This window comes from Taudactylus pleione, unplaced genomic scaffold, assembly GCF_031769625.1.
Source record: "Taudactylus pleione unplaced genomic scaffold, aTauple2 ptg000988l, whole genome shotgun sequence".
In the NCBI taxonomy this organism is placed as follows: Eukaryota; Metazoa; Chordata; class Amphibia; order Anura; family Myobatrachidae; genus Taudactylus; species Taudactylus pleione.
Genome location: NW_028285389.1, coordinates 416,889 through 444,573, shown reverse-complemented (window position 1 = coordinate 444,573; position 27,685 = coordinate 416,889). Strand labels below are relative to the sequence as shown.

General features: G+C 47.4%; 1 protein-coding gene across 1 annotated transcript; it reads left to right on the top strand.

The window, feature by feature from the left end:
* The first annotated feature begins 150 nt into the window (after positions 1–150).
* On the top strand, positions 151–27,157 carry LOC148454492 (uncharacterized). Its single transcript, XM_088460913.1, has 12 exons — positions 151–187; positions 3,686–3,765; positions 4,206–4,430; positions 9,072–9,279; positions 11,310–11,493; positions 12,576–12,676; positions 12,802–12,996; positions 15,780–16,019; positions 18,262–18,369; positions 21,189–21,361; positions 23,590–23,813; positions 26,623–27,157. Exons 1-12 carry the CDS (start codon positions 151–153, stop codon positions 27,155–27,157), a joined length of 2,310 nt encoding a protein of 769 aa, XP_088317039.1.
* Positions 27,158–27,685: the final 528 nt, after the last annotated feature.

Below are 27,685 nucleotides of genomic sequence, written 5' to 3'. Positions count from 1 at the left end.
CCTAACACTGCTTAGTAAATAGACCCCTCAGTTTTCTTAGTTTCACAGCGTTAAGGCGATCTGGGTTGCGAAGAGGGATCCATATCTACTATCCTCTTGCCCTGCGCCCCGCCCCCAGCAGTGAGCATGCGTGAACCAGTGAGGCCAGCGATGGCGCTCCGATTTGCGTTGGATGGCATATATAAAGGTAAGTAACGCCTTCTCAGGGTGGCGGCAGTTTGCTGCTAGCATTGATGATTCGAAGACTGTTAGGGGACTATGGAAACTGCGTTAACCTGCGGTAAATAGGTTAAAGTTACAACAATAACAGAAGAGAGGGAAAATGAAATGTCCTGGGATGGTGCACTAAACTGATATATAACTTTTATTGGATAATAATAAAATTCAAATATTCTTAGATTATAACACAAAAAAAGACAGCGAAAATAGGTTAAAATACAGATAAGTAGTGACAAAAGAATTAGAAAATATGTGATGTTTGTTCTCAAAAGAACATTTGAAGCAGCACTCCTACATATTATTACAATATTTAGTGCTGTTAGTAATATTCGTGGTATATACTTTATTTGATATATGAGTATAGTGTTCCCACACTTTTTATACAACACCACACAAAAATAATAATAATAGTCCCTGCAGTTAGTATAATGTTCTGGCAATCAGTACATCTCAAATGTTTGAGAAAATTCTTGAGAAGATTCTGTCTATCTGACTATGGGCCTGATTCAGAGCCTCTTGTAAGCGCTGAACGCTCGCAACCGGGTCGATGGTGGCCCACTGTCCATGCGCGCGACGGAGCCGGGCAATCTGTCGCTCCGGGTCTCGCACCAAAGGGGACGTGCTGTCGATGTTGAGTGACAGTTCGCCCCCTTTGGTGGGCGGGCAGCGGAGGCGTTCCCATGAGAACGCCTACCGTTTGTGGCCGGCCCCACTGACATCACAAGTGATGTCAGTGGGAGAGATTTCGGCTCCGTTTGAACCGAAAGCTCTCTGGGGCTTGCGGCCACGAGACCCTACCACAAGGGTCTCGTCGCAAGCCCGATGGTCGCGATGGTCTTGACCATCGCGACCATCATCCTAGCCGCTCGCATTAGCTGTGGGTGGCCACAGCTATGCGAGCGTCCAGGAGGCCGCTCCAAAAAAACAACAACCCCGGCCTTGATTCAGAGCGAGCGGCTCTGAATCAGGCCCAATGTCCCATGTAATTTCTCATAGGGTTATTATATAGGCATTATGTCATATTTTGACATATACTGTATCATTAGTTAAATCTATTTTGTACAAGTCATTTAGTTCCCCACAGTTGTTTTTTAGAAATGCTTGTATTATTAAAGTCACTTAAATATTAGTGAGATGGTGGCATTACTATTGTACATGGGTGAATTTTATATCATAATAGATATGGTCAGATAATACGCATGGTACATTCACTAATATCTGATTAGCCAGAGTGTGCCTGGGAAGATTATGCAGATCAGTAAGCTGCGCGGTGTCACATAAGTGTTTAAACTGTGCTTCTTCCGACCGGATAAAAATAAATTGTCGATGAAAGTCCATTCGACCAATCGACCGGATACCGTATAGTATAGTTCATCACTCGAGGTGGAACTAGGCTATTGTGAAAGTTCTGTCCACATTTCCAATGCAAAGGGTTCATTATGCAGGAGTATTAAACATAACATCACATTGGTATAACAAATGACACTACTTATCTGTATTTTAACCTATTTTCGCTGTCTTTTTTTGTGTTATAATCTAAGAATATTTGAATTTTATTATTATCCAATAAAAGTTATATTTTAATATATCAGTTTAGTGCACCATCCCAGGACATTTAATTTTCCCTCTCTTCTGTTATTGTTGTAACTTTAATAATATGTCCATGGTAGCACCCCCTTAACTTAACTAATTTAAAGGGGTGATTTATTGTCCCCACAATTTGGGAGACATATATATCCTGTGCAACTAGAAAACCATTGGTTAAAGCCAGGACATGTCTGATTTCTCCCTTGTTAACCCTTCGATGAATTATATAGTGCTTTTTGGCTCATTAAAGTTTCATAAATAGAAACTGATACAATCCCTAAAAGTCATTGGTGTGTACAATTCAGAAAAGGGAGTTAAGAAATAAGAGTAATACGGATACTATATAGTCTATACCAGGGGTACAGCAAAATCTGGCACTCCAACTGCTTGTGGAACTACACATCCCAGCATGCCCTGCTGCAATTTTAGCTTCCCTAACAGCAAAACTGCGACAGGGAATGCTGGGATGTGTAGTTCTACAGCGGCTTGAGTGCAGCGCATTGCCTACCCCTGGTCTATATGTAATCAATACAAGTCTCAGAAAGTGTCATCAACACAAGTAACATTTGCTGGAGTGTATCTACCTAAGTCAGCGTAATTAGAGGGGTAACATGTAGCCTTGCCATAATATCTCTTTAATACGGGACACGTATGAATTACACAGGTTCTATGGCTGATTAAAGCCAGGCGAAATCCTGGCGGCAATTTAGCCACAGAACCTGTGTAATTCGCACTGTAGGTGTCCCGGATTAAAGGGATATTATGGCGAGCCTAAATGTACAGAAGTAGAGATTACAGAGACTCATTACTCAGCAGGTCTCACACAAGGTGCATTCACATGTCAAGGTGAGCTGGTAACATCATGCATAATTCATCTGTACATTAGCCGTGTGTATGAGCGGCAGGTCTCAGTGTCAGGCCCAGCCTGTGTCAGGTTTCTCCGATTAGTTGGAACATCACATACAATTCAGACGTATTCTTTTGACTTATTGATTTATCCTTACACATCTTTTCTTTACACTTCACTATCACCTTTTTCCCTTTTTTCGTGTGATGCCCTGGGGATGGTCCTTGGCTGGAATTTTTTTGGGGTGCCTTGCTTCTCGGACGTGAACCCCTTAATGTTAGGGACGCCAGTATAGAAGAGCCTTGACGATTGGCCTGGCGCTTATTCATATATTTGCAAATGTATGTAACTAATACCTCTAAATCTCTATTATCATGTAGGATTTAAGTATTGTTTTTGCTGCAGTGTGCTGAGGGGCAAATCTCATTTTTCTATGGCTGTGCCATTCCCTGATCCCTGCGGTTATTGCAATGGATTATATGTCAAAAGAGGGGTCTCGGACCACTCCCCTCTGATTCTCACCCTGAATCCTGATTGTTGTAGGGGTTTCTCCTTTTGGAGATGAACAATGCCTGGATCTGATGAGTTTGTACGGATTGTGTATATTGCTTTAGTATTCTGTCGTTCCCCAAGTATGTGTCATGTCTTCCAGACATTAACTATAAAGTCCAGTGTAACCTATGTAGTGCTCCCAAGATGGCTGCTTCGCTTGGTACTTACTTGGGTAGGATGAATAAATCTTGGAATTTATGACTAAAAATGGCTGCTTCAACCCTGTATTATGTTCAAAATGGCTGCTTCAACCCTGTATTACGTTCAAAATGGCTGCTTCAACCCTGTATTACTGTACGTTCAAAATGGCTGCTTCAACCCTATATTACGTTCAAAATGGCTGCTTCAACCCTGTATTACTGTATGTTAAAAATGGCTGCTTCAACCCTGTATTATGTTCAAGATTTCTGTATTTTCTGCAAATCTAAACCTCATAATTATGTTCATGATTTCTGTAAAATGCCTCGAGTCCTCTTGCAGTAAAGCGTGATATCAATACAATTCTAATTATTACTATTGTTGAAGTGGAATGCAAGCTATTGTCCTCCTTTATCAGCCATGTAAGCTCTCAAACATTCCCAGCAGTTTATGAAACCCATTACATATTATATAAACATATTTCCCCTACAATAATGGCCTTATCACGCATATGATACCATTCGACAAGTGCTCTTTATATATAAGTGACTATTGTATTATTTGCACAGCCTCAATGTGCGTTTGGGTATACACCGTATCTATTACTAGTAAGCTTGCTTTTCATCCATAACTTAATCCTGGATGGAGAATGAGCCCCTGACAGTACATAAGAGCCATGACGGAATAGTTTGATATTAATATTGTATTATTTAATTGGTTCAAAGCGATCGTTATGTAGGTTTATTTGACGTACGTTTATCTCCTTTTGTACTGATGCATGGCTATAAAACGTACAAAGCTGGGAAGTTGGGCTTTATAAACCTATATTGCCGTCATTTACGTCAGTCGATATGAATTGCAGACTTGCGCCTGGCTGGATCGCGTCATCAGCAAAGGTCCCGAGATCATGACGCCCTTACCGTGTGTCTATCTGAAATGTACATCGATGATCATGAACACAATGAACTTCAGCATAGACTACTCAGCACCCGCCATTCCCACCGCCCTTAAAAATTCTTACAAAACTTTAGTGACGCAGCAGTTACTTTCTCCATCACACCAGCGGCTCTCCAAGTCCGGATATCAGGTAAACCACAGGCAATTACACTCTACCGCTTCAATATTTGGAGGACAGGGGGAATAAACACTATAGTTTGGTCCACTTTGAGGACAAAAGACCTCTTCTATATTCGGAGGTGGTGGACAAATTTGAGATAATTCGGGCCTTTCCTATGGGATTTCTGCAGGCACAGCTTTACATTGCTACTGTGATAAGGAATCTGGGGGACTCTGATTGGGATAATCCATTTGATAAATTATTGAGGCGGGTCCTATGTGTAGGAAAGTTATATCTTAATATGTGTCACTGGAAACGCCAATAGACCATACTGCTTCTCAAACAGGGATGGGACAGTGGCTTGTCCGTTTTCCTACTCTTTCCACCCAAGATCTCCTACGATTTCTCAATTTCGCCTGTAAGCTTCTGCCCTCGAGTATGTATCAAGAATTGTTTTACAATGTGATTCACAGAACTTCTCTCTCTCCCAATAGACAGTACCTTAGGGGATTGTCTCCGTCGTATTGCTGCCCAAAACGTTACGATCAGGTGGCAGACCTGTATCATTCCCTCTGGGATTGCCCAATAATTAGAGGATTTTGGTTGAGGGTGAAACGAGAGGCAAGGAATACGCTGCTTAATTATGTCCCCCTCACACCAGAATGGGCTATATTTAGATTCCCCCCTAAATCTCAACGTGTCACTAAGGGTGGTAGAAAGCTTTTGCTGGCTACAAGTTCTGCAGCAAAGGCCCGTATTCAATTTGAAGCGAAAAGTCAGAGGCCGGACTTTTCGCCGTCATCTGAGGTTTTGCCAGCGAAAAAGTATCGCGCGCGTCCCCACGTGTTCCTTCAATTACAAATCGGCGAAAACGGGACCCGGCGAAACGCAAACAGGCGAAAAGTTCTGTAGTTTTTGGGGAAATCAGCCTGACACCCCCCAAAAGATGCTCTGACATAGGGGTTCACTATGGGTACCCCTGATTAGCCCTGCTGAAGGTATTTGGGCCTTTGAATGGACTCAATAGGTGCTATTTAGCGTCTTTGGTGACAGTGGTGAAGAATAGTATTTAGACATTTTTTGGGGGGAAATAAGTAGTTCCATCAAATTTGGGGTACATGAAAATGGGTGCAAGCATTAAATAGCGCCAAAAACGCACCTTCAGCAAACACCTGCAATCAAAAAAAACACCTCCCCCATACTTCCAGACACCCCCAAAGGCTATTTAGCTACTTTTTAATTTTGTACCCCCACTTGATTATTTTTCGCCCATTTTTTCCAAGTGCTTTTTTGGGGTGTCTTTAGTGGGGGTTTTTGCATTTTTTGACGCAATTATCGCCAAGGAGGGTGTACAAAGGGTTTAGGGGGGTTGCCGCAATTTTGCATCCCAAAACCCTGATTCTGCGCTTTTTTCCGCCGGGCATCCATTGCCGATACTTTTCCGCTGGTTACAATGCGCAAACTTTTCGTACCGGCGAAAAGTCGGGGAAATTGAATACGGGGATAAATGAAATCGTCGATAATGACGGAAAAGTTTCGCCAAAACTGACTTTTCGCCTACAAATTGAATACAGCCCTAAGTCTGCAGTCAAGAAAACCATACTTCAGAATTGGGTTAACCCAGGTCCTCCTATATTTAATCTATATAAAGAGAAACTTTACCATATCTTTCGGATGGACTCGGTAGAGACCATGTTTGAGAAAGTGAAACGAGTGGGAGTTTTATTTTATGTCTGGGAGAGTTATATAGGATCTGTGCCCATCACTATGCAGAGAAAGATTCATGATTGCTTACGCCTGACATCTTGGTACGGGAGGAGATTGTTGGAGGGCGACACCCCGATTGACGTATAGGGGTATATGTTTTTATAGATTTTTTCTATGTACTCTGGGAGGCGGGTGACACATTCCGTTCATTGTTCATATTCTAAGTAAAAATGTGCTATAAATATATTGTTATAGTTTGCAAATTACATTTTATAACCGTTGTCGGTGTTTATTACTGTGGCTTGTCTTCCTGGAAAGATGGAGGAAGTATCAATCTCTGTTTTTCTCTTGTCATTATTATGATATTTCTTGTACAAGTCTTTACAATGTACTGATATGTCTTGCTTCAATGGAAAAATAGGCTTATAGGCAACCTGCCAGCATGAGACATAGGGGCCTATTTATCAAAGTGCCCAGGGATGGCATATGTGCAAGTTCCTCCATGTATTGTGCCTATTTATCAACCTGTGGCTGCGGACGCTGTGATTAATCAATTCATGAAGCTCCTAGATCTGAAAAGTTTCGGAGCTTGACTGCAACAACTAAGCCCATCATTAGATGGCGTTAGCCCTGGGAGCCCCATGCCTTTCTATAGGAAGAGGGTCCCGGATAATGTAGTGGGATACATTCGGATCCGTCCGCCTGAAACAAGCCTCACGGCGCGCAAATGCGAATTTAGGGCCTGATTCAGGGATGGATGGGATTGTAGAGCTGCACACGAGCAGCTGCGCAATTCTGTCCATCTAAAATGCAAAATGCAAGGAGGTGTCTGTAGGCAACTGAGGTTGCAGCCTGGGATCACTATCGCCACCATAGGTTACAATGGTTGCACCTTTGGCCAGGCTGCGGAAGCTGAAGCTTACTGCAGTCTGGCCGGGTCCTGGTCACTTGCGAGGACAGGAAATCAGCGACCACCAACACATGCCCTGGTCTTGACCCTCCCGGAAAACGGGGACGACGTGCCCGTTTCTGGGAGCGGTGGCTAGCCACATCGCTGCTCCGCCCCACAAATCCCGCAGTATGTCACTCATGCTGCGGCTTGGGTGGGTCTGCAAGTAAAATCGCAGGACCCGTCCTGTGCACGTGCAGAACGGGTCCTGCGAATGCGCAGACCCCAAAACATCGGAGATGTGCGCAATCCATCGGGTTAGCGTCAGTCTCTGAATGAGGCCCTCAGATCGCGGATGCAAAGTAACACTGCCGAGACAGAACCCAGTGCAAACTTTTGCCGTTTGGCATAAGTATCACTGGGGGTGATTCAACATCGGACAGAATTGCAAAGCTGCACGCAGGCTATAGATATATGATGTATACACGCAGGCTATAGATATGATGTATGCCCGCAGGCTATAGATATATGATGTATACACGCAGACTATAGATATATGATGTATACACGCAGACTATAGATATGATGTATGCATGCAGGCTATAGATATATGATGTATGCACGCAGGCTATAGATATATGATGTATGCACGCAGGCTATAGGTATGATATATACATGCAGGATATAGATATGATGTATACACGCAGGCTATAGATATATGATGTATACACGCAGGCTATAGATATATGATGTATGCACGTAGGCTATAGATATATGATGTATGCACGCAGGCTTAGATATATGATGTATGCATGCAGGCTATAGATATATGATGTATGCACGCAGGCTATAGATATATGATGTATACACGCAGGCTATAGATATATGATGTATGCACGTAGGCTATAGATATATGATGTTTGCATGCAGGCTTAGATATATGATGTATGCACGCAGGCTATAGATATATGATGTATGCACGCAGGCTATAGATATATAATGTATGTACGAAGGCTATAGATATATGATGTATGTACGCAGGCTATAGATATATGATGTATGCACGCAGGCTATAGATATATGATGTATACACGCAGGCTATAGATATATGATGTATGTATACAGGCTATAGATATATGATGTATGCACGCAGGCTATAGATATATGATGTATGCACAAAGGCTATAGATATATGATGTATGCAAGCAGGCTATAGATATATGATGTATACATGCAGGCTATAGATATATGATGTATGCACGCAGGCAGCTTTGCAATTCCGTCATTGCAATAATGCAAATGCAGCAGGAGGTGTATGACACCGCCTGTATGACACCCCCTGCTGCATTAGCGATCCCAGCAGTACGACCGAGGTCACAGACTGGGATCACCATCACAACCATCGGTGGTCAATGGTCGCGATGGTGTCCGGCCAGCTGAGTAAGCCTCAGCTCACTCGGGCTGGCCGGCTTGCAAGGCCAAGAACCTGCGTCCGTCGACGTAACCCTGGCCTTGCCACTCCCGGAAAATGGGACGGACACGCCCCCATTTCCAGGGACGCTGGTCGACCCCGCACCGTACCTTAAATGCCTCTGCATGTCAATCAGGCAGAGGCATTGAAGGGGTTGCGTGCGATTACGCGAGACCCATTCTGCACACTCGCAGAATAAGTCCTGTGCACAAGTAGATTCCCGATAATCGGGGATCTGCGTTCAGCATTGCATTTGCGTGCACTGCTGAATCAGCCCCACTGTTGGGTTTCATCAGGACAGCTGCTTATCGGATAAGGAGCAATGGCAAATTGCTCTGATAGGTTCGAAGTTTTTGTAAATTGCGGTGAGTTTGATTGAAAAGTTTTGCAGACTAATCGCACACTTTGATCAGTAGACCCCACCTTTATATAAAGCTATAATAACATACTTTCCTTCCAGCCACAATAGTCATTTTGTAGTTGGTGTAACTGATCCAAAAACATTTTTTCTTTAAATAACTATAATGATGATGATGACAATAATGATGTCACTACAACAATACCGATCGTGAAACAAGTGTGATGTGTTTGTTGTCTCATTTAGGTTTCACAGTCCGGTTGTGACTCAAACAATAAAATAAACCCTCAAACGTTGAATAAACAATCAAATGTAAAAATGACGCTGCAATACCTGGGGACAGGGTTCTGTGTGACCAAGGAGGTGATAAGGCCGAAAGACGAGCTCAGCCTGTTCCAGCAGATCTGTGGTGGGGAGAGCATCTGCGTGTTTAAGGGTTACTTGTGCCCAGGAGGTAAGTCCTCGCTAGTAACCTGGGTCATTGGCCATGTGCTAATAACCAAATGACACCTGGGCCGTGTACGGATGATAATCCAAAAGTTATTCATGGTATTCAGCGACACAATCAGAAGAGTTACGGTAGGATGGCTCAATGCTCATTCTTTTGTCCTTCTTATTATACCGATTTTTCACCACAATCCAGGATCTAAGCCAGGACCTTGAACACGTGTTTCACTTTCAAGCCGTGTCACGGCGGCTTGAACCCCGTTTACACCGGGGCTTACATCATCTCCAAGTTGTGGGAAATGTGGCTCTCCCTATGTTGTGAACGGGACCTGGGCCCTCATTCAGACCCACTCGCAAGCGGCTGTCCGCTCGCAAGTGGGTCGATGGTGTGCACTGCGCATGCGCACGACGGAGGGAGCTCCGTCGTGCGCATGCGCCACGAAGGACTTTCCTTCGCTCGTTGTGTCTGATCAAAGGGGGCGTGCTGTCGATGTTGATTGACAGCACGCCCCCTTTGGTGGGTGTGCCGGGGGCGTGCCTCCCAGACGGGGGCATTCCCAAGGGAACGCCTACTGTCAGGAGCCGGCCCACTGACATCACTAGTGATGTCAGTGGGAGTGATTTTGGCTCTGATAGAGCCAAAATCACTCCGGGCCTTGCAGTTGAGAAACTCAACCGCAGGCTTCTGTACGCAGTGGCGATGGTCTAGACCATCGCGGCCATCATCCTGCACGCTCGTATATACTGTGGGTGGTGACACACAGCTATACGAGCGTCCAGGAGGACGCTCCATATTTATGGAGGTGGGCCCTGATTCAGAGCGAGCGCTCTGGTCAGAGCGTCCGGCTCTGAATCAGGGCCCTGGTTCTTACCAGCATAAAACCCTGCTCGAGACCTGGGAAGGGATGTTGGATCAGTCGACCCGGGATTTTTTCCTAGGAGCCTTTTCCACTGAGCCGCGACCCGGGTTGACACGGCAATAACCCGTGTTTTAACGGCAGCGGAAAAGGGGTATGTTACCCCTTCACACCCCCATTTCCCTAACTATACGTAGGTCTCCGAATCCTTCCATCAGCTCAATTCAGTATGGCTCCAGTATGCAGGTTCCTAACTACCGATTGCCATGGATGGTCCTCGCCAGTCAAGAAGGGAGGTGCTGACCGGCTCAGCCACCCCCAAATGTTAACTCCATAGGGGTTCTATGCCCCCTGACCCCAGGGAAGGCTCTCTGCAAGTTACCCCAGCTTTGCCTTTTGGTCCGAGCTCCAGGGAGCCTCTGCGATTTTGTGGCCCAAAAGTGCAGCGCTCACATCGACATGTCATCGCGACGCAGCTAGTTTTAGTTAGCCATGTCCTTCACTGCATTGCATTGCAAGAGGTGCCCGGACCCCTAGTTATTGCACTACCAGCGTGTATCGTGATTGGGGGTTACTGGTGACTAGTCTTGAGAGCCATCTCTGGAAACCAAAGGATCCAACACAGGTCTACAACTAATTGTTGTCTGCTGATTAAGTCCATCAGCGAGAAGCCAGCTGTCCCCTCTTGACCTGTACCAGGTCACTATCTCTGCTAGTGCTGGTCCTTAGTTGCAGGGGATGGAGCCAATCCTCTAAGTAGCCAAACCCTGCGGAAGGAAACTCCTTATGCTTTTGTGCCTCTCTGCCATCTCTCGTTCCTTTTCCGGCTCCGTCACTGTATTACCAGCGACATATCTCGTAAACGAGGAGGGAGGGGACAGATTCAGCAGGCTTTCTAGTAGTTTTGTAATAGATGGCACCTGTAAATAAAGGAGTTTTAATGAACGTTTCACATTAATCACAGCTGGGTTTTAGCTGCTTCTGGTGCGCTAGGTGAAACCGAAGCGTTAGACCATTTGGAAACAGCTTGTGCGCCAGCGAAGACCAGATTATAAAGAATATAGGGATATGATATAATATCCGCCTACCTATGTGAGTGCTGTATGGTATGTCCAGCACTCTAACCTGCTATCAATTAGTATGTTGCTAGTTATAACTGTGTTTGTCACCCACGTCTAAGAGACGTTCCAGATCATCTCCAGGCGTCACTACGGATATCCGTTCAGTGCCAGCATCTATATCAATGGGCTCGTCGCGGCACGAATCAGCTGGTGCTGCGAGTACCGGTACCGCCTGGGGCTCCAGCAGGGAAGGCGTGGGTGCTTCCGAGTTATCCAGCTGAGTGGAGGAAAGCCTTGTGACAGGTACACCTCTACCGCAATAACGCACTACAGTAACAAGGAGGCAGGGAGGCGCAATTGTACCCTCTGGTTTCTTAGTTTCATAAATAGGTTCTGGCCCAGGGGGAGATGTATCAAATGGGGAGAGATATCAAATAGGGGAGATGTATCAAACCACCAGGAGAAGCTGATCATAGCAATCAATAAGCTTCTAGCTATCATATATCTAGTATATTCTGTATTATCCTAAGGAAAGTGCTTATTGCCCTTTAATAAACATTGTCATTGTGAAGACACGGGGTGCCATTGCCACCAAACCAGAAAGCTACCAGCAATTGATGGTTGGACACAACAAGTCCAGGCAATCTGTCAGTTTACTATAAGATTAATGTATGGGAAGCCTAAAATAGGGTGAATTCATGGCTCCCAGGGATCGATTCAGACCCGCTCGCTAGATGCGTACGCTCGCTCGTTCCCAGCGTATACAAATCCGGCACACACCCAGCAAGGCAGGTGACCGCACGGCAAGGCATAAGCACGCCCACTATGTCTTGGCGTGCGATCGCTTTGTCTATGCAGACGCCCACTTGCGCACGTCATCTCCAGGAAGTGTATGCAACCATCGGTACATCGGGTACCAATCGGAAACGAACGCAGCGCTTGAGGTTGACTATACCCTACCGCAAGCGCTGCGGGCACTTCAGTGTATAATTCTACCAGGTGACGTGTACAATGACGCTGCCTGTTAATTATGCACGCCTCTGAAACGGCGTTAAGACGCTCAGGCACGCCTGCGTTCGCACCTCCACTCCCCCGTTTCTAGTGGCCAGCCCCTGTTACCACCCACAAACGGCCTCTCCTGCCACTCACTCTGCTGGGCTGTCTATGCCGGGCGAGCGAGCCCTTCCCGATCTTCATACTGGTTCGTGCACGCGCACTGCGATGCATACGTATGCGCAGAATGCGAAAATTGGCCAGCTACGAGCGAACGCTTTTCAGCGACCGGGTCTGAATCAGGCCCTCAGCACTGGGTGATAACACAATACAGATAGTTCTATCCGGGGCACTGTGTATACTAAGAGCTACCTGTTCTCCGCATCTTCCAGGTGTGCAGAGCGCCAAAGCCAAAACAAACATCAGACAACCGCAGGAAGAGACCGCACCGAGGGCCGCCCTTGTGATGGGTCCATCACCAGCCAAGAGAAGGGTATGTCTCCATTTAGATCTTTGGTGTCCCTCCATATCTGGGGTAAAAGCAGCAGCACATTTAGCCCACTGGGTCGATGACTAACACTTGGCGGTATGACCTCGATGTCCATATTTCTGCACTAGAGAAGACGATGGGGGCTATGCAGGTGACCACCTGGAGCACACACAGCGTCTACGTTGCTCCGCCCAGTGCGCAGCCCCCAGCCAGGCGGTGGAAGAGGGTGAAGAAAAAGGCTGCCCCACAGGAGGAGACGGACTCAGAGCAGGAGAATAAACTGCACAACAGATATCAGAGAGCCCGGAAACCCCGCCTGAGAGGTGAGGCTTCGCAATGCTGTCCTGCCTTCTCTGCTCCTATAGGCCGCAGACGACCTGGTGCTGGCAAGTTAAGGAACCCTTCAGAAGTTTCTGCAAAAATGTAACATTAAATATGTCCAGATCTTCAGCTACGTCATAGAAATATAGAGACCCCAATGCATCAAATAACACACAATAGATGATACTATATATCATTCATTTATTGATCTATCTAAATGATCCAACATTACATTTCATTGCAGGGGAGAGTATGTGACCCTCTAGGATTCAGTAACTGGTGAGCCCCCTGGAGCAGCAGGGACTTTAGTTATACGGTAATTGCTGATCAGTCCTACAGATCAGCTCGGGGAATTTTGGCTCATTACTCCTTCTAGAGCTGCTTCATATCCCCCGCAGCAGATTTTTATTAATTAAGGTCTGGTGACTCAGCTGTTGCAAAATGCTTCAACCATTTGTTTTGAAGACTGAATTGTGTGGTTCAGGGTCGCTGTCTTGCTGCAAGGCCCACCTTATGCTGAGCTTCAGTTCACGGACAGATACCTTGACGTTCTCCTGTAGAATTTGCTTGTTAATCCAGAATACAGGGTTTCATCAACAATGGCCAGCTATTCTGGGTCCATGGCTACAAAGTAATCCCAAAACAACGTGTTCCATGGGGAAAATTAGATCCCTATGCTAGGATTCAGTATTTGGTTTTCTCCAAGCATATGTCAAAAAGTTCTACTTTAGACTCATCCGTCCACAGAATATTCTTCCAGTAGTCTTCTCGCTCATACTGGGGAGTGGTGGCTTCCTCTGTGCTGTCCCCCCATGCACAGTATTCTGTCTAAGTAATTGCCTGACAATAGACTTGTGAACACTGATATTAGCCAGTGCAAGAGAGGCTGCAGATCTTCTGACGTTACCCCGGGGGTGTCTGTAATCTCCCGGGATACGTCGTGCTTTGCACTTGGGAGTAATTTGTGTTGGAGTCGGACCACTCCTGGGCAGAGTAACAATGGTGTAGAAGTTTATCCAGGGATGCACTATCTGCCTGACAATGGATTGGTGAAGGCCAAAATCTTCAGGAATCATACTGGAACTTTCTCCAGCCTGAGGGGTGTCCAAAACTCATTCTGAGAGGTCCTCAGTCATCTCCTTTCACCTAGGCCTGTATGTATCCACAGACCTGCGTGGTGAGGACCAGACTCTGGAAGTGAAGACTTCAGCAAAGGTTTTCTAGTTAGTGCTGGGCCACCCAAACTCACATCTGTCATCCCATTGATGGACCCTCTCTCATTATCCCCTTAACTGAACTGATAATTCTAGATCCAAATAAATTTTCAGGCAAAGGAGTTAATCAGTCCGGTTGAATCACTCCAGGCAATAAATGAATGTAATAAGAGATCCTCATTTTGTGTGTTATTTGATGTATTTGGTTCTCTTATACCCCTTTTATACCGGAGCTAAAACCCGGGTTTTTGAAGGGTTAAGCCGGGCAGCCCCCTGGTGTAAAAGGGGAGAGAGTTGGATTGCCGGGTCGAGTGACCCGGCAATCCAACCCAGGTAACTAGCGGGGTTTAACACGGGCGCAGCCCGTGAAACCCTGCTGTGAGAGCGCACTCCGGGTCACGATGACCTGGAGTGCGCTGCTAGCCGGCCGATTGGTCCGGCTTCAGTGGTGTTTGGAGATGACGTCATCTCCAAGTGACCACTTTCACTCCGCAAAAGCCGAGTCTATGCAGACCCGACTGCGGTGTGAGCGGCGCTGACTCGGGAATATCCTGAGTCGGCGCCGGCAAAATTCCGGGTCTGATCCGGATAGGAACTTTGGACCTCATTCAGAGGCGGTCGCTCGGGAGCGATCGGTCGCACCCAAAGTGATTGAGAATATGCAAAACGAGCGCTCAATCGCAACGCACATCGTAAGCGCGGAAACACCCACAACAATGAAAGCACACCTATCTCTACGGCCTAATTCAGAGTCGGTCGCAGGCGGCAACCTACGTCAGCATCGTGCATTGATTAACACCTGTTACATTGTTAATTGCCTACAGACATCGGTTGAGGCAGAAACCATCGCCTGCACTCGCAATGCTTAGGGTAGACCCTGGGCTACCTTTAGCACTGCGAGCAGTAGCGTCGTTATTGCAACGAGATGACGTGTGTGGTGACTCGCTCAGTAATATATGCACGCCCTTAAAACGCCCTTTTTTAAGGTCAACCACATCTGCGTTCACACCACCACACCCCCGTTCACAAGCATCTTCCCCTGTAACCACCCGCAAACGGCACGAAATGTCAATCACAGCTACGACCTCGTAGTGACTAGCGAGCAGGAGGATTGCGGTTGGAAAGACAGGCTTGCGCACGCGCACTGCCATGTGGACGCATGCGCAGTTGAAAAAAACATCGCTTGCTACGACCAATCGCTCTGTGCGACCGCCTCTGAATGAGGTCCTTTGTTCCAACTCCGGGTCAGACCCGGAATTTAGGTGGAAAAGGGGTATTAGATGAAGATCATATTGAAGGTCATATTGATGCAGAAATTAAGAAAACTTTGTAACCCCACTTGAGGTTACAGTATCAGACAGTGTAAAACTAGGTCAGATATACTGTATATCACACCAGGGAGCAAGACTGTAATAAATACACTGAGATTAGAGAATGGGGCTGCAATTAAACTGGACAGGACTATAATAAAGGTAATCACCATCACTTTATAATAAAGGTCATCACCATCACTTTATAATAAAGGTCATCACCAACACTTTATAATAACGGTCATCACCATCACTTTATAGCAATCCCAGATTCCAGAAAAGGCTGCAAAGCCCCCCAACTCCGGCAGTATAAGGACGATGAAGGAAAGCCCCCTGCCGTAGATGAATGGAAGATGCTGGCAGAAACCAGCGTTTCCAGTGAAGCAATCCCAGTACATAAAGGTCAGGAAGATCCATATTCACCGTTATCAGGGAAAGCAAGTCCAGCGCAAGCACAGTGCCCGGGCAATGCCAGTCTCTGTGCGGAGGAATATGACGCTGGTGAGTAACGACACTACGGTCCCTATGTGATAGTCTATGAGATGCAGGCACAGGAGAGAACCCAGCCAGTCTGCCCGTATTTTTAAAGTGGCAATAATTTAAAAGGCAAACACAGGTTGGTTTTGCCTTTTAAGTTATCGCCCCTTTAAAACCAGAAGGATGCAGAATATTGGAGAACTGTACTAAACAGGGGTCCGAGGACCTGATTCAGACCCTTCCGCTAGGATGCAAGCGCTCGTAGCTGCTGATGGGTTTGCATTGTGCGCATGCGTACGCATCGCAGTGCGCGAACCAGTGCGAGAGATCGGGAAGCGTCCGCTCGCTGCGCATAGACTGCCCAGCAGAGTGAGTGACAGGAGTAGTCGTTTGTGGGTGGTGACAAGGGCTGGGCGCTAGAAACGGGGGAGTGCAGATGCGAACGCAGGCGTGCCTGAGCATCTCAACGGCATTTCAGAGGCGTGCATAAGTAAGACGCAGCGTCATAGTATACGTCACTTGGTTGTATTTCACACTGAAGTGCTCGCAGTGCTTGCGGAAGGGTATGGTCAATCACAAGCGCTGCGTTCACTTCCGATGGTCCTCAATGTAACGATGGCTGCATACACGTCCTGGAGATGACGTGCGCAAGTGGGCGTCTTAAGACAAACTGGTGAGCGTCTGCATACACAATGCGATCGCACGTCAAGGCATAGTGACGTGCTTATGCCTTGCCGTGCGGTCGCCTGCCTTGCTGTCACTTAGCCAGATTTGCAAATATGCATCGAGCGAGCGTACGCATCTAGCGAGCGGGTCTGAATGAGGTCCCGAGACCCATCACCAAGCCAGCGTGACTGCATTGGCACTGACAGTGAGTACATCCATTCAACAACTCCTAATCCATTCTGATTACTGAGATTATTAGTATATAGTGCACGCTTATTCCGCAGCGCTTTACAGAGAATACATCCGTCTATTACAACAGTCCCTGCCCCAGTGGGGCCTACAACCTATATTCTCTATGACTAGGGTTCGCTTTTGGTCAGAAGCCAATTAACTGACCAGTATGTTCTTGGGAGGAAACTGGAGCACTAGGAGGAAACCCACAGAAACATGCAGATAACATACAAACTCCACACAGATAGAGCCTTAGGAATTAACTCATATCCCAGGGCTGTAAGACAGTAATGCTAGCCACTACGCTAACCGGGCTGGCCATAAAATAGATTAAGGATGTGATGAGCATGGGAACAGCTCCGTAACACCATTATCCCTATAGAAGTGGTTACTGCTAATGGGTGTTATATGGGGTCCAGAGTGAGATTCAAATTATCAGACAAAGGCCCTCATTCAGAGCCGTACGCTCTGAGCAGAGTGCACGCTCTGAATGAGGGCCGCCCTCCATAATTCTGGAGCGTCCCCCTGGACGCTCGTATAGCTGTGGGTCACCACCCACAGCCTATACGAGCGTGCAGTTTGATGGGCGCGATGGTCGTGACCATCGCGACCATCGAAACTGCGAGCCGGAGCCTGCGGTTGAGGTTTTCAACCGCAAGGCCCGGAGTGATTTTGGCTCTATCAGAGTCAAAATCACTCCCACTGACATCACTAGTGATGTCAGTGGGCCGGCTTCTGACGGTAGGCGTTCCCCCGTCAGGGAGGCACGCCCCCGGCACGCCCACCAAAGGGGGCGTGCTGTCAATCAACATTGACAGCACGCCCCCTTTGATCAAACACAACGAGCGAAGGACTTTCCTTCGCTCGTCGCGTCGTGCGCATGCGCAGTGCACAACATCGACCCACTTGCGAGCGGACAGCCGCTTGCGAGTGGGTCTGAATCAGGCCCAAAGATCAATACATAAAAATAACATTAATGTGGATAAAAGGGATAACAGATGTCTCACTTAACTCATAAATATTAAGATGTGAAATTATATCTACATTATTTAACTAAAAATACAAATGACACACTAAAAATAGAATATAAAAAAAAAAGATTAGTGCCCGTATAATAATAGGAATTCTAGATGCATGGCGCACCCACATCAAATGGATCTCAATGACCTCCCAATCGGATGTGTAACTGCGCTAATTCATGTTCGATCAATTTCAGTCGCCATTATTATAAAACACGATTAACCTGCCTGCGAGCAGACAAACCAGCCACCACTGGCAACGTGATGTTCTGCATATTCTGTGACGTTACAAGGCTTCTTCGTATGTAATGATACAGTAACTCGTCTTCAATACCCACTGCTACATACAGCGCAGTCCATTCACCGGAAACTAGCGATGGCGCTCAGAGAAGGGACCTGGCACTCAGACGTGGAACTGAGCGATTCCAGTGACAGCAGTAAAAGTCGCAGCATTACAGGTACGTTACCTATCGCTGGGGACCCTCCTTCAGCCAAAATGTTGGGTTTTTTTATTTAAAGCCGCGATTTATAAGCAGAGCTGCAAACATATATATTCTCTTCTCTTGTCATCATCGATAATCACTGTGTAATTATGACCACACTGCCTTGCACAAGATCAGCCCGGTCGTCTCCTGAAATAATCTGTGCTGCAGTGAACGTTTTGGCTAAAAGGTTGGTTCATCCCCATCTACTTGAAAACGTTCTGGATGACATGACCACTGAGCTTGAAAGCAGCTCAGACCCTGGTCCAACACAGATATGATGAAATATTTCTGGTGGGCTGTCCAAGAATAAACATTTTCTAATTTAGAAATAATTAGTAATATGGACCCGGCCTATTCCAGGTCACCTCAGCCCGGCCTAGCTCCGTCCCACCCCCCTGTGCTGACTCAGGGTGCCCATCTGTTGGTGGGTTCCCTCTCCATCATGGTGACGAGGGCCATTGGCGTGGATGGAAGGGGTGAGGCATGCCCCCCTCTGAGTACATACATGCCCATCTCAGGACATGCCGGTGTTCTCGATTATTATATAGACTAGTAAAGGGACCTATGCCGGGTCACCTCAGTGTCAGTCCGCTGCTCCGTCCCACCCCCATACAGACCATGTTCCCCCTCTTCTCCTGCCGGGCTAAGGTCTATCCCGCCTGCCTTAGCAGTGGGAGCCATTGGGGTAGGGATCGACATCGAAATCTACTCTACCGCTGCGGGACAGTTTCTTTAGCTGAGCTGCGGACACCACTTCCAGGTATCCGCAGCTGAACAAAAAACAGCCAGCCATCGGACGGACATCGGAAAGCTGTATCCGATGGCTGGCAACCATCGAATTCCCACTATTCGATGGAAAGAGAACTTCCATCGAATCTGAAACAACGATGGTTGCTAACCATCGGCTTCCGATGTCCATTCATACATTGGGGTGCGTGCATGTCGGTGACGGGTCAGGCCTTAGCAAATTATAATATAGATGTGTACAATACAAGCAGAGATACATAACCCTGTTTTCTCTTTGTAAACGTCTATACAACCTACTATTTTGTTTATCAGTACTTGTGTACTTTACGGACGGACTCAGGGCCTGATTCAGACGCGCTCGCAAGCGGGTCGATGTTGCCCAAGTGCACATGCGCACGACGGAGGCTGCTCCGTCGTGCGCATGCGCGAGACCCGAATAACGACGGCCATGCCGTCGTTATGGGTCTCGCACCAAAGGGGGCGTGCTGTCGATGTTGAGTGACAGCACGCCCCCTTTGGTGGGCGTGGCTGCCCAGACAGAGGCGTTCCCATGGGAACGCCTACCGTCTGGGTCCGGCCCCACTGACATCACTAGTGATGTCAGTGGGAGTGTTTTTGGCTCTGATAGACCCAAAAGCACTCCGGGCTTGCGGCCAACGAGACCCTACCGCAAGGGTCTCGTCGCAAGCCCGATGGTCGCGGTGGTCTTGACCATTGGGAACATCTTTTTGGCCGCACGCATAAGCTGTGGGTGGTCACCCACAGCTATGCGAGCGGCCAGGAGGCCGCTCCAATTTTAGGTAGGACGGCCCTGATTCAGAGCGAGCGCTCTTGTCAGAGCGTCCGACTCTGAATCAGGTCCTCATTGCAGAGAGAACCCAAGTGTCCTACACTCATTATTATTATCAATCATGGTAATGTCTAAATCCCCTTCACGGAGAGGACCCTGACGTTCTCAGCCAGTGTCCAGCATCATTCCCAGTGTCCAGCGTCATTCCCTACCATCCAAGTGGACATAGAGGGGGAATATAACCTTGTAGCGAGCCACCGAACCCGAAGCATGGCGAGCACAGCGAGCCCGCGAGGGGACAACTTTCGGTACTTGTGTACGTAAAGTACACAAGTACCATTTAAAACATTCATTGGATTCTCTCTGCAACGAGTCCATAAAGGGCCTGATTCAGAGCTGCTCGTAAGCGGCCGCCCCGGATCGTTAAACGCATGCGCGAACCAGTCAGTGCGGTCGAAATTCATGTGCTCGCATAATAGCGAATGCCTGATAATTTGAGTGACAGGAGGAGGCGTATGTGGGTGGTAACAGGGGAAGGTGCTTGAAAATGGGGAGTGGAGATCCGATCGCAGGCGTGCTTAAAGGTCAAAACGGGCGTTTTATGGGTGTGCATAATTAAAACAGCAGCGTCATTGACCACGTCACTGGGTTATTTTATAGCCAGAACTGCTCGCAAAATTGTGGTAGCAAAAACCAACCACAAGAATAGCGAGCAGTTCATACCCTGGTCGATGTACTCGATTAATCTAATAAATAGCGGACATGACGTAGGATGCGAGCGGCCAGGGGGCGTAGTTTCCCAAAAAACGACCGCAAGTTTTGTTCGCTCGTTCAGACCTAGAGGCGTGAACAGACCGCAAACAGCGAACGGTTCATTTGAATAGCCACCCCTATTTTCTGGACGAGCGAGCGCTAATTGCGTCTGGCTCTGAATCAGGCCCAAAGTACACAAGCACCTGTTTTTCTTAGAGCTATTGGACTTCAGGTCAGTATCCTACATGCATAACCTCTAGTAATATATTACCAGTCCTTTCTATGGGGGAAACACAATGAAATGCAAGTTCTGCCAGGAGGTTACACAAGTGGCTGATGGTTTAAAATGAAAAAACTTCCTTTTTCTTTTAGATGGGAAATAACCTCAAAGACAAATGATCACTTTAAATTCCGCTGCAAAAACCGCAGAAAATTAGCAATTTGGACAAATCCCACTTATCATGAAAGGTCCCAATTAACCAAAGTATTTATTTTTCTCAAGACGCCAACTGGTCAGCGGTCACATGCTCCAGTGATGTGAGTCCAAGCAGTCCACTACCAGTGTCAGAGCAGCAGGTGGCAGCAGAGGACCAGAAACAGGATGACAAGATGGAGGATGGTGACAGCCATAGAACAGAAGTGGAGGAGGCAGGTGAAGACGATCTTCTCTGCCAGGTGAGATAAAACAAAGCCGAAATCATCCCACACATCCCATTTATTAAGATCTGGAAAAAAAAAAAAAAAAGCCCCGTCTCCGGCTGATTTCGCCAGAGATAAGGATTTTATCTAATTATCAAAGTATACAGCTGGCGGTAGCTATTGTCGAATATCGCTGGCACTAATCATCACCGGCCAAAGCATGGGGAAAGCGATCTACCGCCTATGTAATAAGGAAAGCGGTGATAAAAGTATCACACGTAACTACTGTATCCATAGTGTGGGGGCTGTAATGGGAAAAATGCTTTATTACTAACCTAAAGAAGGTTACCTCCCAACATGACCCTCTCCAGGAGGGACACAGTGCTCTGGTCCTGGACTTCCCTGGTAAGAGGTGGGGCTGCAGTACAGTTCAAAATTCTAATAGGGGAGTCACACCAACTGTCATTTCACACACTGCCCAACATCACTGGCTGGGACTCAGTGGCAGTTGGTGTGACTCCCCTATTTGAATATTGGACTGTGCTGCAGCCCCACCTCTGGAGCCTCCACCAATCATAAATTACCAGGGAAGTCCAGGACCGGAGCACTGTGTCCCTCCTGGAGCGGGTCATGTTGGGAGGTATGAAGTAGGTTATCTTTTAATAAATCATTTTTGATCTATTTTTTTAATTGAAACTGCAACTGGAAACCCAAGTTTGGCTTCTAGTCCAGTGCGCAGAGGGGACTACAACTGGCCAGCGAATTGGCAAGCGTACACTTACCGCTGACAGCCAGCAGCGCCGGGGAGCCGAGCAACAAGCAGCTGTCACAGCGATCTGTTCTTGCTTAATTGAGGAAATAAAATATTTTCTATTGTCACATTAAGCAGTGTCAGAAAATCTGTTCCATCACCGTGAAGGTGCCCAATACACTGTCCGATATTTTGCACGATTTGGGCGCATCGGAACAACTAATCGTACAAAACATGTGCAAATCATCAGTGTCCATTCACGTTCACGATGCGCGTACCCGGGGGTCGTACATCGCATCTTCAGATCTTCCCTCCTGCTGGCAATCTCGTTAACAATGCACTGGAAATGGTATCAGTATGATTTATCGCCGGCTGCTTGGCCGGTGGTTCAAATCCCTACAGCGGAAGCTCGGCAGCGGTGAAGATCCCGAAGCTAAAAAGGTAAGTACTAAACTATCCTAATTTTACCCCCTATCCCTCCCTTAGGGGTGCCTAACTCTAACCTCCCCCCAAGTGCCTAACCCTAACCCCCATCTAAGGGCCTAACCCTAAGTCTCCCGGGGGGGGTGCCGATCCCTAACCCCCCTCTAAGGGCCTAACCCTAAGTCTCCCGGGGGGGGTGCCTATCCCTAACCCCCCGTTCCCCTAGCCTAACCCTTAGTCCCCGCCCAGGAGCCCCTAACTGCCCCCCCTGCGCGGCTGTCCGCGCCCGGCTTACCTTCGATCGGTAAGCCAGGTGTCGGGCTCCTGGCGTAGATCTAATGACAGCGGTCGGGATTTCGACACCTGTCACTAGACACTTGCCGGGATTTGACAGTCAGGAAGCCGGCGGTCGACACTGCGACCGTCGGCTTCCTGACTGCATCCCCTGGAAATAGTTAAGGATGCGCGATAGGTCGTTAGTAGATCGCTCATCAAAATGAACACTTTATGCACAATATCGTCAGTCCAGGACTGCCAGGGAGTTCAAGTGAAATCGTTAACGACATTGCATTGTTTGTGAGTCGTTCAGTGTGTGGGCACCTTAAGATGATAAATGGACCCCGAGGGCGCACGTTACCATTTACATTGGGCAACAGTCAATGTCATAAAGGAATGTTGGGACCTATAGTGAAACGGCGAAACATATTTTCGCACCATTTATTGAGTCTACTTTTATATTTTATAAACATCTACTTCTATAGCTCCAACATATTTGATAGCGCTTTACAACAGGGACAAAACAGTGACAAGACGAGACTGGGTAATAACTAACAGATAGTCAATGAGGTAGGAGGGCCCTGCTCGCACGCTTACACTCTATAGGGAATTAGGAATGTGATATATGATGAGGATAAGTGCAGCCTATTGCACAATGGTCCGGCCAGACTGCAGCGGTTCTAGGTGGGCTGCGTGATCCAGTCACACAGCAACGGTGAAGTCATTAGGCGATTAGTAGAGATTTTATGTATAAGCTACGGTAACGTGTTGCGTGATACTGGCCGGGGTTCTCATCCCCTTTCCCTTTATACAGATCACAGACCTCACCGCTGTCCTACAAGAGTGTGATGAGGTGGAGCAGCTGGTCCTCAGGAACACCGGCATGACCGACGTCCTGCTACAGCACCTGGCCCCAGCAATAACATGCAGCAGGTCTGAGCTGGAAAGCATCAACCTGAACCTCAATGACATCGGCCCTGGCGGTGCAGAGACGCTCGTCCACCTGGTGAGGGAGAAACCTTCCATAAAGAGCCTCTTGTGAGTAGCGTGTGATGTCCAGGTCATGTTTCCTCGGCCTTCCCTGCTGCAAACTGCCCCCCCATTGCCTTTACTGCCCCCAAGGATGTGCCAAGATTGCCCAGTTCTCACAGATCCAGCATCAGAGTACACCAGGGATTAGAAGTACTCTCTACAGCTCTTTATTTAGAAAATAATGCACATTTGATTTAACATACCCAACTGTCCCTTCCCCACGAGAGTCAGATAGTACATTATGTGCTACAGGTGATAGTTACTTGCTGCTATTGTAATACATGGGGAGGTTTTAGTTAGCGTCTGACCTGGATCCGTCAGTGGTGAGAAGTTCAGGTTGTAAGAAGGTGCTACCATACCTGTGAGGGCTATCGTTACATAACTCCATGCAATCTAATCTCCAAGTAACAAAGTTTATAGCACTGCAAGTAAAGGGATGTTCACTTTTATATTTATAGTACACTCCCTCACCCTATACACACACCTGTGACGCAGTTATCACCCAGTGTGCACCACGGCTCTCTCATAGATAGCGATACGGTTCTCTGATCGCACTTCTGGGTCACCCCCTCACTGCAAAAGTGGACAGTGGTGCCTGTAATTTACCTGTATGCATGTGATGTGGATAGTGCACAGGTTCTCAAACTCGTTCCTCAGGACCCCAAACAGTGCATGTTTTCCAGGTCTCCTCCCAGAATCGCAAGTGAAATAAATAGCTCCACCTGTGAATCTTTTAAAATGTAATTAATACACCTGTGCACCTGCTGGGTGACCTGGAAAACATGACCAGTGTGGGGGTCCTGAGGACCGAGTTTGAGAACCACTGGGATAGTGGAAAGCGATGTGCATCTGAATTAGCCGTGTACGACACACACCATGCTGAGGGAGAGAGCCCCAGTGTAACGGAAATGGTATTATAAATGTATTATTCCTCGCACACTGCCATATCACAGGCATCGTACTCATATCGCCTCTGCTTAAGACGACTTTGACGTCAGATAATAATTCTATGGAACATGATAGGATCATTTCAAAACATACAAACGTAAAGTCCGCGCTCCTTCTTTGGGAAGATTTGGATATTGCAATGATATCCGGCAGTAAATAGGGTGGGTATTTCAGGTCCTTCAAAACCCTCAATATTGCCTCACAATGTTGTGCATAAAGAATGGGAAAGCAAACACCAATAATATGTATCAATAAATAAGTTATAGCAGCGCCTTTACTCTCCACCCAACACCTAATATTATTATAGAAGGAACAGCGGTATAGGTGAACTCAAGAACGCTCACATGTATGATAACTTGAGCAACATAGGATTAAAAACCCATAGAGGCATCTTTAAAGGCTTCTTAAGGTAAAAGGATCTTCCTGTATATATCACAACTCCTCCTTCACACCTTCCAACTACGAAATTCATTTATAGATCCCAAATGATGATCCTTGCAAGACTGCGCTTAGCAGAGGGTGACCTCAACGGAACCATCTATTTCACCATCTGCTAAGTGCGGTCTTTCAAGGCTCTTGGGAAGCCGGCTGCTGGTATTAAGGCAGCCGGCTTCCCGATTGTATACCTACCGGCTGCCGCATGGCCGGGAGTTCGAATCCCAGCAGCGGCAGCCCGACAAACTAGCAGAGCCCGGCAGCACTGGAAATCCCGATCGTCCTAAGGTAAGTATCTACTAACCTAACCCCCCTAACCCTCCTTAGGGATGCCTAACCCTAACCCCCCCCTTCCCCGCTGCCTAAACCTAAGTCCCCTGGGGGGGTGCCTAACCCTCCCTCCCCCTGGCCTAACCCTCCCGGGGGGGGTGCCTAACCCTATGTCCCCCCCCCCCCCAGGTGCTCTAAACCTAACCCTCCCCTCCCCCGCGCGGCTGTCCGCTCACGGCGCCCAGCATCCCTTCGATCGGGATGCCGGGCGCCTGTCTCCCAGCGTCGGGGAAATGACAGGCGTCTAGATATAGACACGGGCATTTCACCCTCGCCGGGATATGACAGTCGGGAAGCCGGCTGCCGGTATTAAGGCAGCCGGCTTCCCGATGGTATACCTATTCGGGGAACTTTCATTTCTTTGAAGGTGAAGTTATTAACTTTATTGCTGGGCATTAAGGAGACATTCTGTAAACTGCTGAATTGCACTTAATGTATGGGATAGGTTTAATACATCATTATTTGGGATCTAGAAATGAATTGCGTAGTTGGAAGGTGAATCTGAGAAGGTGCAAAATTGCCACTGAGAGAGATACCTTTATGTGTCGACAAAAGACTACTTACAAGTTAAGTATACCTGTGAGCGTTCCTGAGTTCACCTATACCCTGTTCCTAGTAAAATCGCTGCTATAACTTATTTATTGATACATATTATTGGTGTTTGTTTCCCATTCTTTATACACAACATTGTGAGACAATATTGAGGGTTTTGAAAGACCCTATTTACTGCCGGATATCATTGGAATATCCAAATCTTCCCAAAGGAGGAGCGCGGAATTTACGTTTGTATATTTTGATGTTACTTTAGGTTTTCCGGGTAAGATAACACCCGGTGTTTTTTCTTTGGCTGCTCCAGGTTCCAGCGCACTGAGAACTATTGTTTTTATTGTATGATTGGATAATTATTGGACTCGTAGTATAAGCAATCGGATGACGGCCAAATGGGCCCCAATGCGTTCCGGAAATGATCAGATTGAGTGTGGCCACCAGCCGTTTGGGAAATGAAAGAGCAACAATTAAAAAGTAAATCATGACTTTGCTTTTAATTCTTTCCGGACCTATCCACATAAAATATACATTGCGTTTGCTTCTTCCCTTGCAGATTATACGGGAACCAGTTAGGCGATGAAGGCGTAAGAACACTGATGAGAGGGCTCTCGGAGCTCCTGAGAAAGGACGGTCACGCCTCGCATGATGCCTCTTGCTCCCAGTTATCGGAGCTGGACATAGGGGGAAACCAGCTGGGCAGTGAAGGACTTCGTAGCGTTGCAGCCTTTCTCCAGCTTAATCCACCTCTAAAACACCTGGGCCTGGCCCACAGCTGTGGGGAGGCCTGCGACGCCTGGCCGGAGCTGTGTGATGCAGTAAAGATGAACGCAAACCTCACCCACCTACTGCTGGATGAAAACCACCTGGGCGACGCAGGTGCCGGGCTCATTGCGGATGTAATACAGGTGAACCAGAGGCTGGTCTCCATCGACTTGGACAGCAATGATATAGGGGAGGAAGGTGGCCGGGCCATTGCAGGAAGCCTGGCATCCAGCACAGACAGTGCGCTTACAGACATAAGTCTAGATAACAACTCAATCAGTACAGAAACCCGAGAGACCATCGTGAGACTACTGACACTAAAATAAAGGTAAATGTTGTATATGGGTTTCTGCAGCTTATTCGCACTCTCAGAATTTATAGTCCTTTTCCAGAAGACATCTCTCTTGGTGCTGTCTTGGGCTGTCCACTTTTACAGGGACGCTATGGGGACAACAAGAGATATGGTAAGAACTTACCTTTGTTATCTCTGTTTCTACGAAGTCCATAGGGTCCACAGGGCTGACCATGGGGTATAGGTTGGGAACCAAATCCGGGCACCACGCAGTTAAAGCTTTTAGCTCCCAGGATGCACTTGGGTGCACTCTCCCTATAACCCCACCCCCAAGCCAGAGGCACCTCAGTTTGTAAGTAGCCAAAGGCCGGAGGAGGAGAAAAAAAAAAAAAAAAGAGAGAGAAAACTGGAACACTCGATAACCATACTCACAGAAATGGGAGACGGAAAACCGGTGACCAGCCACACAGCCCATTTGAAGCCAGGTGCGTCAGGGCGGGCGCCCTGTGGACCCTATGGACTTCGTAGAAACAGAGATAACAAAGGTAAGTTCTTACCATAT